This window comes from Nerophis ophidion, linkage group LG14, assembly GCF_033978795.1.
Source record: "Nerophis ophidion isolate RoL-2023_Sa linkage group LG14, RoL_Noph_v1.0, whole genome shotgun sequence".
Lineage (NCBI taxonomy): Eukaryota > Metazoa > Chordata > Actinopteri > Syngnathiformes > Syngnathidae > Nerophis > Nerophis ophidion.
Genome location: NC_084624.1, coordinates 17,162,566 through 17,177,619, shown reverse-complemented (window position 1 = coordinate 17,177,619; position 15,054 = coordinate 17,162,566). Strand labels below are relative to the sequence as shown.

General features: G+C 37.3%; 1 protein-coding gene across 3 annotated transcripts in view; it reads right to left on the bottom strand.

The window, feature by feature from the left end:
* Positions 1-15,054, bottom strand: part of exoc3l1 (exocyst complex component 3-like 1) — a 115,463-nt gene that overhangs the window by 85,141 nt on the left and 15,268 nt on the right. The window contains exons 2-4 of one of the 3 annotated variants that reach the window (XM_061919996.1): positions 13,963-14,060; positions 636-814; positions 351-570 (exon numbers count right to left, since the gene is read on the bottom strand). In XM_061919996.1, the coding sequence (XP_061775980.1) occupies positions 351-570; positions 636-814; positions 13,963-14,056 (493 nt within the window). In that variant the 5' untranslated portion in view covers positions 14,057-14,060. Of the gene's footprint in view, positions 1-350; positions 571-635; positions 815-13,962; positions 14,210-15,054 lie in introns of those variants that run through there. The other 2 variants (XM_061919997.1, XM_061919995.1) reach the window with 2 other exon arrangements.

The following is a 15,054-nucleotide window of genomic DNA, read 5'->3' as shown; positions in this document are numbered from 1 at the left end:
TGCCATTTGCGTGTGTTTTTTTCACAACCATGGCCTCTGACGTATATGAATGACACACTACAATATTTGCACGATATTGTACACCTGTAATAGTCCGAAGGATTAAAGGTTGTTTAGAAGGCTCTTAAAAAATTAATCACTTAAGTTTCATGTACTGAAAGTGTAAATTTTGCTCAATCACCCCATTAGCTTCACATTTATTGACTTGGCCTACCTAGTTTGTTAAGATATCTTGGGACTAACCAATATCTGCCAACATCTTCAATGGCAGGCAGAGAATGGACCATAAACAGATTTCCACATAAATTGCTGCAAATGGAAGGTAATTGACTCAAGGTGTGGTTTCTCACTCGAGTAAAGTCTGGGTAGGTTGCTGACAGCAGCAAGCAGCTGACCGTGGTTGACTGATACTTCTCGTAGTCTTTCCAGATTCTTCAAGCCATCTTGGTTGTGGCCGTACTCCAGTCCGGCCTTCTTTAGAGCATCAGATACTTGCCTCAACTCATCCTGGGCCTCTCGGAGCTGCTCCATGCACCTGCCCACCTCTTCCAAGTGGGACTGGACCATAGACTGTAGAGAAAAGTTGTTAAAACAGTGTTCTCATTAGTTCTACTTTCACGTCACGGCACTCTCACCTTAAGTCTGGTATATATGGAGGTAGTTCTCCGGCTCTCTCTCTTCCTGTACTGGCTGACTTGCTCCAGATGTTCAGGTCGACAGAAAACCCCCGAAGCCCACTTCAAGGCAGCCCCACGGGCCAAGGACTCCGCCCTCTCTGCCTCTGGCCACACCTCCGTCATTACTGTTGCGTAATCTGGGTAAAATAACTTGATTTAGTGTTTTCGACAAAAATTTTATAGTTTTAATTATATTTTTCACTGTAATGATACCAAGTACAGGAGCGTATCTAGTCGATACTACTATGATTACATCGATATGTTATATATATATAGATAGATAGATAGATAGATAGATAGATAGATAGATAGATAGATAGATAGATAGATAGATAGATAGATAGATAGATAGATAGATAGATAGATAGATAGATAGATAGATAGATAGATAGATAGATAGATAGATAGATAGATAGATAGATAGATAGATAGATAGATGGATGGATGGATAGATAGATGGATAGAACATTATTGATTCGTTCAGGAGAGTTTCTTCAGGAAAATTAAACAATAGTGAAATAAAATAAAATAGTGCAAAATCAACTTTCCAAAAAACAAACAAAAAAACATCAATGCTATATTAAATAAAATTTTACTAAAAAAATGTAATGCCTCCTTTCTATTTGCAGTCTTCTGAGGTAAATATCAACATTAACTTTTTCCAATGGCTAATAAATTTGAAAATAAAATAACAATGAGGTGGGCGGGGTTGGAGGTAGCGGGAGGGGGGGGGCTTGGGGGGTATATTGTAGCGTCTCGGAAGAGTTAGTGCTGCAAAGGGTTCTGGGTTTTTGCCCTGTTGTGTTTATGTTGTGTTACGGTGCGTATGTTCTCCCGAAATGTGTTTGTCATTCTTGTTTGGTGTGGGTTCACAGTGTGGTGCATATTTGTAACAGGGTTGAAGTTGTTTATACGGCCACCCTCAGTGTGACCTGTATGGCTGTTGACCAAGTATGTATCGCATTCACTTGTGTGTGTGTGTAAAAAATGCATTTATTATGAGACTTGCCCGGCACGCTGTTTGCATGGAGGAAAAGCGGACGTGACGAGAGGTTTTTAGAAAACGCTAAAGGCAATGCCTTTCCAGGCACGTCCCCGATATTGTTGTCCGAAAGGTTTTCGGGAGAAATTTGGGAAAATGGTTGCCCCAGATGATTTTCGGGAGGGGCACTGAAGTTCGGGAGTCCCCAGGAAAATAGGGAGGGTTGCCAAGTATTAGTATTAGCGGTGAATGCGGTGTTACAGCGGCACCGCCGCTGTATAATACGGGCGGGCCAGCTCTAATGTTAATTTGATATTGCCTCAAGGGCCAAATGAAATTACATGGCGGGCCAAATGTGGCCCGCCGGCCAGAGTTTCACACCCATGGGCTATATTAGCTATATTAGCCTATTATCAAAATGACCATGTGTCGTGGGGCTGACGCAAATCTTTGTTGACAGAAATGTTGTAATGTAATATTTATTCTATACATTTTTACAACATTGGAAAACATTGCTAAAACGAAAGCTTTTCACAGTGTGTGATCACTCCTGGAAATTACTGGCTTAGAACGGCCAAAGTTAAAGATGTGAAGTGAATTATATTTATATAGCACTTTTCTCGAGTGACTCAAAGCGCTTTACACAGTGAAACCCAATATCGAAGTTACATTTAAACCAGTGTAGGTGGCACTGGGAGCACGTGGGTAAAGTGTCTTGCCCAAGGACACAACGGCAATGAATAGGATGGCGGAAGCGGGAATCGAACCTGCAACCCTCAAGTTGCTGGCACGGCCACTCTACCAACCGAGCTATACCGCCCCACACGTGTGTGTCCAAGTTGAAGGAAATGGAAAGTGCAAATAGAATGACCCCAAATATACCTAAAATACAAGGCATTATGTACATACAGCTAGCATTAATAGCATGTTAGCATCGATTAGCTTGCAGTCATGCAGTGACCAAATATGTCTGATTAGCACGCCACACGAGTCAATAACATCAACAAAGCTCACCTTTGTGCATTCACGCACAGCATAAAAAGTTAAAATAATGGAAATGTTAAAGTAGAAAGATGGAGTTGGGAAGCTTTAGCCTTTGGCCACACAAACACACGGTGATTCATTGTTTAAAATTCCCGGAGGTGAAGTTTTACTATGGATCAGAGCGGTCAAGTGAACCTGGATCTCGACCACTTGTCAACCGGCAGGTTTCGGTGAGAAAATTGTGTTAAAAAGTCGCCTCTTACCGGAGATCTGTGGAGTTTGCGCCGTCCTTGTATCTGCCGTGACTTCCCTCAGACACTGGCCTCAAGACACCCGTGGACACACCCCTCCGACTATCAGGTACTATTTAAACTAACTAAAACACTAGCAACACAATATAAAGATAGGGGATTTCCCAGAATTATCCTAGTAAATGTGTCTAAAAACATCTGAATCCGTCCCAATGCAATAGCCTTTTTTTTTCTAGTCCTTCGCTATCAATATCATCATCCACAAATCTTTCATCCTTGCTCAAATTAATAGGGAAATTATCGTTTTCTCGGTCCGAATAACTTTTGCTGCTGGAGGCTCCCATTATAAACAATGTGAGGACGTGAGGAGCCCTCACCCTTGTGACGTCATCGTCTGCGACTTCCGGTAAAGGCGAGGCTTTTTTATCAGCACCAAAAGTTGCGAACTTTATTTTGGATGTTCTCTACTAAATCCTTTCAGCAAAAATATGGCAATACCGCGAAATGATCAAGTATGACACATAGAATGGACCTGCTATCCCCGTTTAAATAAGAACATCTCATTTCAGTAGGCCTTTAACCCTATTAATGTCAAGGGTATTTGTTGACGAACCCCAAGATGCAGAGATGGAGGCAGGCATGGAGTGAGCAAACATGATTTTAATATAAATATCAAGACAGGTCCTGCAGTCCTGGGTTCAAATCCAGGCTCGGGATCTTTCTGTGTGGAGTTTGCATGTTCTCCCCGTGAATGCGTGGGTTCCCTCCGGGTACTCCGGCTTCCTCCCACTTCCAAAGACATGCACCTGGGGATAGGTTGATTGACAACACTAAATTGGCCCTAGTGTGTGAATGTGAGTGTGAATGTTGTCTGTCTATCTGTGTTGGCCCTGCGATGAGGTGGCGACTTGTCCAGGGTGTACCCTGCCTTCCGCCCGATTGTAGCTGAGATAGGCGCCAGCGCCCCCCGCGACCCCGAAAGGGAATAAGCGGTAGAAAATGGATGGATGGATCAAGACAAAACCAAACAAAGGGTTCAAACCAAAAGTGCGCACGTGGGCGGATAAAAAACAAAAGGCCTTCAGCATAGAAGCTAACAAGAAACAAAAAGGAGCTAGCCTGGGAGCTAGAAAATAACGAACAGGAGCTTAGCGTGGAAGCTAGCGGGTAGCGAACAGGGAAACAGAAGTATAATAAAAAATAAAACTGAAGCAGGGAACAAAAAACAGTAAGCTACAAACATCAACTGAATATAGCTTACCGCTACGCTGCAAAGAGAAGGTACGACACAACACGAGCGATAACACATCACAAGAGCGACTAGACGTGACATCGACAAGACAATACAAATGACAATACAATGATCCCGCCCCTGACACAAGACAAAGGAGGTACAAATAGGAGCCGGCTGATTGGCAACGGGTGTGGCCAGATGCCAATCAGCCGCAGCTGATGGGGAACACAGCACTCAGGGAACAAGACAGGATGCTGACAAAATAAGAGCACTAGACAGGAACTAAGGGCAGGAAATACTAAACACACTGAGGAGGAACACAGCACTCAGGGAACAAGACAGGAAGCTGACAAATTAAGAGCACTTGACAGGAACTAAAAGACAGGAAATACAAAACACAGGAAAAAACTAAAACATAGACAAACTTTTAGGGGCAAGCCTGACAATTAAACAATGAGATTATTTTATTCATCTCACTGTGTGAATTACAACTTATCCAACTATTTATTGAGAACCTTAATATCAATTATATATGGATTTAAATTGTGTAAAAGTTGAGAACAGGAAGTAAACAAGTGTGTTGGTAATTGCTATGAAATGGAAAAGAGGTAGGATTAAATAAGATCTGCTTCCTTCTACTCCTTTTCGGACGTGTTGTAATGAGAAATTGTAAATATGCGATGTAATACATTGTAACTTTGTGCATGTTCAGAATAAACCTAAACCCTAAACCAGGGGTCTGCAATTTACGGCTTTATAATTCCGTGAGAGTTTTGCAGCGGCACACGCACGTCTGCGCGCTTTAGGGACTTAAACATGCAAAAAGGTTTTCTTTGGCACATTAGTGCGTGCTGGTTTTAGAAATAACGTACACTTCACTGCACATGTAATATAGCTGAACATGTTATAATTCTATCAATGTTGGGTTTCAGCAGCACAGCCGTGTTTTTGCTCTTTAATAATGTTCCCAGAATTCTGTGTATGTGCGGGCTGGGTTTAAAGATAATTTATATGTCTTTGTATGTCTCGTACAGGGGTCTAAGGTCTGCAACCTGCGGCTCTTTAGCGCTGCCCTACTGGCTCTCTGGAGCTTTTTCAAAAATGTATGAAAATAGAAAAAGCTCGGGGAAAACTATATTTTTGTTTTAACAGGGTTTCTGTTGGAGGACAACATGACACAATCCCCCCTAATTGTTAGAAATCCCACTGTATATTAATATATATTTAACGGTGTATATTAAACTTGATTCTCTGATGAGAATCTTTGGCGAGCGCCGTTTTTTCCCTCATTTTGGCGGTCCTTGAACTCACCGTAGTTTGTTTACATCAGGGGTCACCAACGCGGTAAGGACCAGATGAGTCGCCCGCTGGCCTGTTCTAAAAATAGCTCAGATAGCAGCACTTACCTGTGAGCTGCCTTTATTTTTTTTAATTTTATTTATTTACTAGCAAGCTGGTCCCGCTTTGCCCGACATTTTTAATTCTAAGAGAGACAAAACTCAAATAGAATTTGAAAATCCGTGAAAATATTTTAAAGAGTTGGTCTTCACTTGTTTAAATAAATTATTTTTTTTTTTTTACTTTGCTTCTTATAACTTTCAGAAAGACAATTTTAGAGAAAAAATACAACCTTAAAAATGATTTTAGGATTTTTAAACACATATACCTTTTTACCTTTTAAATTCCTTCCTCTTCTTTACTGACAATTTAAATCAATGTTCAATTAAATTTATTTTTTTATTGTAAAGAATAATAAATACATTTTAATTTAATTCTTCATTTTAGCTTCTGTTTTTTCGACGAAGAATATTTGTGAAATATTTATTCAAAGTTATTATGATTAAAATTCAAAATAAATATTCTGGCAAATCTAGAAAATCTGTACAATCAAATTAAATCTTATTTCAAAGTCTTTTGAATTTCTTTAAAAAATGTTGTTCTGGAAAATCTAGAAGAAAATATGATGTGTCTTTGTTAGAAATATAGCTTGGTCCAATTTGTTATATATTTTAACAAAATGCAGATTGGATTTTAACCTAATTAAAACAAGTAATCCAAATTCTAAAATGAATCTTAATCAGGAAAAATTACTAATGTATCATGTTAGACCCGCTCGACATCCATTGCTTTCCTCCTCTCCAAGGTTCTCATAGTCATCATTGTCACCGACGTCCCACTGGGTGTGAGTTTTCCTTGCCTTATGTGGGCCTACCAAGGATGTCGTAGTGGTTTGTGCAGCCCTTTGAGACACTAGTGATTTAGGGCTGTATAAGTAAACATTGATTGATTGATTGATAGATTCTTTTTTTTAATTAAAAAAGATTCGAATTAGCTAGTTTTTCCCTTCTTTTTTTCGGTAGAATTTTGAATTTTAAAGAGTCGAAATTGAAGATAAACTATGTTTCAAAATTTTATTTTAATTTTTTTCCTGTTTTCTCCTCTTTTAAACCGTTCAATTAAGTGTTTTTTTAATCATTTATTCCATACAAAAAACCTTCCGTAAAAGGATAAAAAATGTACGACAGAATGACAGACAGAAATACCCATTTGTGTATATATATATATATATATATATATATATATATATATATATATATATATATATATATATATATATATATATATTAAAGGTCAATTGAGCAAATTGGCTATTTCTGGCAATTTATTTAAGTGTGTATAAAACTGGTAGCCCTTCGCATTAATCAGTACCCAAGAAGTAGCTCTTGGTTTCAAAAAGGTTGGTGACCCCTGGTTTACATGTATAACTTTCTTCAACATGCCAGAGAAATACATATTTTTTTATGCCACACCTTCTTTGTCTAATTTTGTCCACCAGACGTTTTATACTGTGCGTGAATGCACAAAGGTGAGCTTTGTTGATGTTATTGACTTGTGTGGAGTGTTTATCAAGCATATTTGGTCACTGCATGACTCCAAGCTAATCAATGCGAAAATGCTACTTAGGCTGGCTTTATGTACATATTACATTATTATGCCTCATTTGTGGGTCTATATGAGCTCATTTAATTTCCTATCTCCTCTGTGTATTTCATCTTTATCTGCATTTCTCATGACCTTTTATCTGTACAGTATGTAATGTTGGCTGCATTTCTGATGGTTGTTTGGGTGCCATGTTGTTCCAGACCACAGCAAACGTTACCCAGCTTGCATAGATTCTAATAAATCCATTAAAAGAAGACAGCCCGCCATTTCCTTTAACTTAGACACACACGCCATTCTAAGACAGTCATTTAGAGGATTATCTCACCCTCTGAGAAGGTTAACTAATGTTTTCCAATGTTGTAAAAATAAAAGTAGGCTAATATAGTTAATATAGATGTGTTGTCTACATTATAACACTTGTATAAGACTTGTAAATTAATTTTGATAGTAGGCTAATATAACTAATACAGATATGTACATCTTGTCTTGACTACATTATATCATTTATAGAAGGCTTTGAATTTTTTGCGGCTCCAAAGTGATTTTTTATCATTTTTTTGGACCGAAATGGCTCTTTCAACATTTTGGGTTGCCGACCCCTGCCCTAAACCATGACACAAACCCCTTAACTCTAATTTAAAGTGATCTTTCCGACATTTTCAGCAGGGCCAGCTGACCGGGTACATTCTTGATAGAAACGAATAGACAAACCTAATATTAGATTTATATAACATTTTGTATCTTGACTAAACTCAAAGCGCTCTACATAGTGAAACCCTTTATCCACATTTAAACCAGTGTGGCATTTGGAGCAAAGTGTCTAGTCCAAGGCACTTTACCTTGGACGAGACATTTAGGAATCGATCCTGGAACCCTCAAGTATCTTGCATAACCACTTTACTAAGGGAGCCGAGTCCCTCCGCGAGCCAAAAACATTCCACGTTTGTAATGAAGACAAGTTAAAACAGTCGCTATGAGATTTTGCAGGTTTTATTCTGTAATTCTTTCAGTCTAAAAAGGTTGAATTCATGGCAACTTTTTCAAAAAGTTGTTGAGAAAATTGCTTTTTTTTTTTTTCCAATAACATTGAATCAATTTGTCGTTTGATGACCTTGTTATTAGTGTTTAAGTGTTCCCTGTAAACTTAACCTGAAAAAAGACAGAATTTTAACAAACATAATAATATGTATATACAGTATTAGGGTTGTACGGTAGACCGGTACTAGTATAATACCACGATACCAATGAATCATATTCGGTACTATACCGCCTCTAAAAAGTACCGGTCCCTTTTGACATTCATATTACGTTAAAAAACTCAGGAAATATGTCCCTGTCCACAATTGATATCGTGTTGATACCTACATTTGTGGTATCATAGAAAACTAATGTAAAATACCCAAACAACAGAAGAATAAGTGATTATTACATTTTAACAAAAGTGTAGATAGAACATGTTAAAAGAGAAAGTAAACAGATATTAACAGTAAATGAACAAGTAGATTAATAATTAATTTCGTACCATTTGTCCTTAATAATTTTGACAAAATAATAGAATGATACACAATATGTTACTGTATGTCAGCAGACTAATTAGGAGCCTTTGTTTGCTTACTTACTAATAAAAGATAAATGGTCTTGTATGTTCACTATTTTATTTAAGGACAAACTTGCAAAAATAAATATATGTTAATAGTACCCTAAGATTTTTTTGTTAAAATAGAGCCAATAATGCAATATATATATATATATATATATATATATATATATATATATATATATATATATATATATGTATATATATATATATATATATATATACTCACACATATATACATATATATGTATATATATACATATATATGTATATGTATACATATTTACATATATATACATATATACACATATATACATATACGTATATACATACATTCATATATATATATATATATAGATATATATACACACACATATATATGTATATATATACACATATATACATATATATATATATATACACACATACATACATATATATGATATACATATATATACATACATACATATATATAATATACATATATACATACATACATACATATGTATACATACATACATACATACATACATACATACATACATACAATGATGTTGGCCCTGGCTCTCAGTCTCCATTGTAATTCATCCCAAAGGTGTTCTATCGGGTTCAGGTCAGGACTCTGTGCAGGCCAGTCAAGTGCATCCACACCAGACTCTGTCATCCATGTCTTTATGGACCTTGCTTTGTGCACTGGTGCACAGTCATGTTGGAAGAGGAAGGGGCCCGCTCCAAACTGTTCCCACAAGGTTGGGACCATAGAATTGTCCAAAATGTTATGGTATCCTGGAGCATTCAACAGTCTTTTCACTGGAGCTAAGAGGCCAAGCTCAACTCCTGAAAAACAACCCCACACTATAATTCCTCCTCCACCAAATTTCACACAATGCAGTCCAAAATGTACCGTTTTCCTGGCAACCTCCAAAGCCAGACTCGTCCATTAGATTGCCAGATGGGAAAGCGTGATTCATCACTCTAGAGAACGCGTCTCCATTGCTCTAGAGTCCAGTGGCGACGTACTTTACACCACTGCAGCCGACGCTTTGCATTGGACTTGGTGATATATGGCTAAGATGCAGCTGCTCGGCCATAGAAACCCATTCCATGAAGATCTCTGCGTACTGTACGTGGGCTAATTGGAAGGTCACATGGAGTTTGGAGCTCCGTAGCAACTGACTGTGCAGAAAGTCGGCGACCTCTTTGCACTATGCGCTTCAGCATCCACTGACCCCTCTCTGTCAGTTTACTTGGGCTACCACTTGGTGGCTGAGTTGCTGTTGTTCCCAAACTCTTCCATTTTATTATAACACAGCAGACAGTTGACTTTGCAATATTTAGGAGCGAGGTAAGTTCATGTGGAGAGGCGGCGCTGACGGTCCGAAAGAGCGGCAGGCCACGCTGGAGCCTGGCCCAAGATGGCGGCGAGGAGGCAGAGACGACGTATGTGTGTAACGTATTTCTTGTGCTGGGCAATCATAAAACGGCTGCGAAGACGGACTATGTGAGGCACCTGTTCTCCGGCCTCCTGGCGGTAGAGGGCGCTAGTGATCCCAGAGATCATTCTTGCACTACTCGGCTAGGCCGAAGCCGGTATGTTTTAAAGTTGTCGTTTGCCTGCATATCGTAAAAACAACCGTCCAAAATTTTACAACTAATTGTAAACTTATAGGTGCCGACAATCAGTGCCGAGTTGCGACGAAAGGGTGTGTCGATGTTGAGATATTAAGCCGAGTTGGTAAGTGAATTTGTTTGCTAATAGTAGCTACTAGCCGTACCCATGTATTTTCTATGGGCGGTTAGCATCGGGTTTTAATCCCTTTTCCTCCAATGTTTCTGATCCGATTGAATTTATGTCGAGTCTTTATTTTGGGCACTTAAATATGGTGACTGAGCATCGTGGCGTTTTAAGGCCATTGTCATTTTTTATCCTACAGTAAAGACAATGAATGACCACGGCCACTGGAGTGCGGTTACACCTGTCATAGTACTGTCATGTTTGTTATTTTGTACATACATGTGATTATTTATTATTGTTAATGTTAGCAGTATTATCGCTAATAATAAGTGTAATTTATTTATACTATACTATACTATACTAGCTAAAGTACCTGCTACATTAAGTTAAAGTACCAATGATTGTCACACACACACTAGGTGTGGTGAAATATGTCCTTTGCATTCGACCCATCCCCTTGTTCACCCCCTGGGAGGTGAGGGGAGCAGTGAGCAGCAGCGGCCGGGAATCATTTTTGGTGATTTAACCCCCAATTCGAACCCTTGATGCTGAGTGCCAAGCAGGGAAGAATGCTGGTATGAGCTTTTAAACATAACCCGTTAACTGCTGCCAATCAAATGGTGAATAAGATAAGTTCATATGTTTATAAATCTGACTGTGATGAAGTCAGTGCCTCACCAGCCATGAACCTCACCGCACGTCACTGATATTTTTTTTTTTTTTGACATGTCCAAAATAAACTATTACTAATACTACTACTGCTCAGATGAAAATTGCTGTGTTATGTTCCTGTGTGGCAGAGCTTAGAACGTGTTACAATTATGTCAGGTGTTGTTCATCAGGACCCCAAAATGCAGAGACAGCTAAAATAGGAGCACTGGACAGGAAATTAAACTAAATCCAAGAAACGTATAATAATTGTCATGAGAGACCATGACAAGCAGTCAGTTATTAGCAGGACACATTGCCTCGGTGCTGAGTCAGCTCATCTAAATTAGATCAACTGGTCTGTGCTTCAGGAAAACAATGTGCTTTCTATTCAGTCTGGTACAAAGCACAGAAATGATGTAATACTACATACTATATAATAATACATACATACATACATACATACATACATACTAACCCAGTTTCCATATGAGTATGTAAATATGAATGGAATACATTGATTTGCAAATCATTTTCAACCCATATTGAATTGAATATGCTACAAAGACAACATATTTGATGTTCAAACTGATTTATAGCACATAATCATTAACTTTAGAATTTGATGCCAGCAACACGTGACAAAGATGTTGGGAAAGGTGGCAATAAATACTGATAAAATTGAGGAATGCTCATCAAACACTTATTTGGAACATCCCACAGGTGTGCAGGCTAATTGGGAACAGGTGGGTGCCATGATTGGGTATAAAAGCAGCTTCCATGAAAAGTAATTCACAAACAAGGATGGGGCGAAGGTCACCACTTTGTAAGCAAATTGTCGAACAGTTTTAGAACAACATTTCTCAACGAGCTATTGCAAGGAATTTAAGGATTTTACCATCTACGGTCCGTAAAATCATCAAAAAGTTCAGAGAATCTGGAGAAATCCCTGCACGTAAGCGATGATATTATGGACTTTTGATCCTTCAGGCGGTACTGCATCAAAAACTGACATCAGTGTGTAAAGGATAACACCACATTGGCTCAGGAACACTTCATAAAACCACTGTAAGTAACTACAGTTGGTCGCTACATCTTTAAGTGCAAGTTAAAACTCTACTATGCAAAGCAAAACCCATTTATCAACAATATCCTGAAACGCCGCCGGCTTGGCTGGGCCCGAGCTCACCTAAGATGGACTGATGCAAAGTGGAACCGTGTTCTGTGGTCTGACAAGTCCACATTTCAAATTATATTTGGAAACAGACGACATGGTGTCCTCCAGAACAAAGAGGAAAATAACCATTCGGATTGTCATAGGCTTTGCAAAGTTCAATAGCCAGCATCTGTGATGGTATGGGGGTGTATTAGTGCCCAAGGCATGGGTAACTTACACATCTGTGAAGGCACCATTAATGCTGAATGGTCCATACAGGTTTTGGAGCAACATATGTTGTCATCCAAGCAATGTTATCATGGACGCCCCTGCTTATTTCAGCAAGCGTGGCTTCGTAAAAAAAGAGTGCCGGTACTTTCCTGGTCCGCCTGGAGTCCAGACCTGTCTCCCATCGAAAATGTGTGGCGCATTATGAAGCATCAAATACGACAGCGGAGACCCCGGACTGTTGAACGACTGAAGCTCTACATTAAACAGGAATGGTAAAGAATTCCACTTTCAAAACTTCAACAATTAGTTTCCTCAGTTCCCAAACGTTTATTGAGTGTTCTTAAAGAAAAGGTGATGTAACACAGTGGTGAACATGCCCTTTCCCAACTACTTTGTCACGTGTTGCAGCCATGAAATTTTAAGTTAATTATTATTTGCATAAAAAAATAAAGTTTATGAGTTTGAACATCAAATATGTTGTCTTTGTAGTGCATTCAATTAAATATGGGTTGAAAAGGATTTGCAAATCATTGTATTCCGTTTATATTTACATCTAACACAATTTCCCAACTCATATGGAAACGGGGTTTGTATATAATAATATATACACACACATATATATATATATATATATATATATATATATATATATATATATATATATATATATATACACACATATATATATACATACAAACATATATATAAATACATACATATATGTATATGTATACATGCATACATATATGTATATATATATATACACATACATATACATACACATATATATATACATATATATATACATATACATATATATACATACATACATATATATACACACATATGTATATATCCACATACATACATACGTAGCTACATATATTATATATACAATATATATGTGTATAAACTGTATATATATGTATATATATATATATATATATATATATTTTTTTTTTTTTTTTAAATAATCCACAAGGTTAATATATATATATATTTAAATAAATGCTCCTCTGCCAAGATAAAGACTATTAAAATGATGAATTATGAATGTGAAATGACTTTCTGTCATGTAAATAACATATTTCCTTTTTAAAAATAAAAAAAAATAACAACTGTAACAAACCTGTTTTAAATGAAAGATACCCTCACACAAAATATGTTGTCATCTGGCGTTATATAGAAAATAATATCAAATAACTCTGATTCTTCTTCATTAAAAGTAATTAAAGTAATATATTTCATAATAACGTATACTATGTTATAATTAGTGTATGTTTCATGCAAAAGCTGGTTGACATACTGTAGGTGGATCATGATTCATATTATTATAATAGATCATTATATATAATAATATTGTTTATGTAATATATAGCTGTATTGAACAACACCTTCATTTCTCGTTATCTTAACATAATATCAATACATATAATAGTATCATTATTGTAATCAACAAACATTCATTCAGTTTTTAAAAAGTGAAAAACAATGTTGGTCACAATAATATTAATATTTAATTACCTTCCGTTTTGCTTGCCCTGTCATCGGCTGATGATGAAGATGACGATGAAGAGGATGATGGTGATGTTGACATTCCGTCCGTCAAAGTCTCCATTTTTCTTAGGGTCAACACAGAGAAGACTTAATGATGGGCCATCAACAGGAGAGCAGAAAAAGAAGACACAAATGAATTCATTCCTCTGCTTTCACACGGCAGCAAACTTCCTCTCTGGAAACTGACAGGAAAGGAGGAACTCATGGTGGAATGGTGGGGGGAGGAGTTGTTGGCATGGCGACCGGAGCTAGGGAGGTTTATTGCAATGAAATAATTAAGTATTTGATAACAATGATAATAATAATAAGAAGAAGAATAACAATACGGATACGAATAGGAAAACAGATAAGATAAAAAAAGAAAAAAGTAATACGAAATAAGAATAAGAAGAAAAAGAAAAGAAAAAAAGATAAAGAAGATGAAAAAGAAAAAAGAATAAGAAAAAGAAACAAAAGACGTGTTTTATGCCACTCTTTCTTAGTCTTATTTTGTCCACCAAATGTTTTGTGCTGTGCGTGAATGCACAAAAGATAAGCTTTTGTTGATGTTATTGACTTGCGTGGAGTACTAATAATGATAACATGCTATTTAGGCCAGCTGTGAGTACATATTGCATCATTATGCCTCGTTTGTAGGTATATTTGAGTTCATTTAATTACCTTTATTTATGTTCTCTGTGTGTAATTTATATTTGCATGTCTCATGTAGTATTGGCTGCATTTCTGATTGTGTGCCATGTTGTTCCAGACCACAGCAAACGTTACCATGTTGTTCCAGACCACAGGAAACGTTTCCCAGCTTGCAAAGATTGTAATAAATCCATCTGAAAAAGACAGCCTATAAAATTTACTTCCTTGAAACAGATATCGATAATTTCCGATATTACATTTTCAAGCATTTATTGACCGATAATATCGGCAGTCCGATATCGGACATCTCTAATAGAAAGTATTTCAATGGGTGAAATCTGCACTTTTGAGTGTTATAGGAGTTATTACGGTAATCCACGTCCCAGCAGCTCAGACGAGGAACAAAGTAGAGTGGGCGGAGTTTGTTTT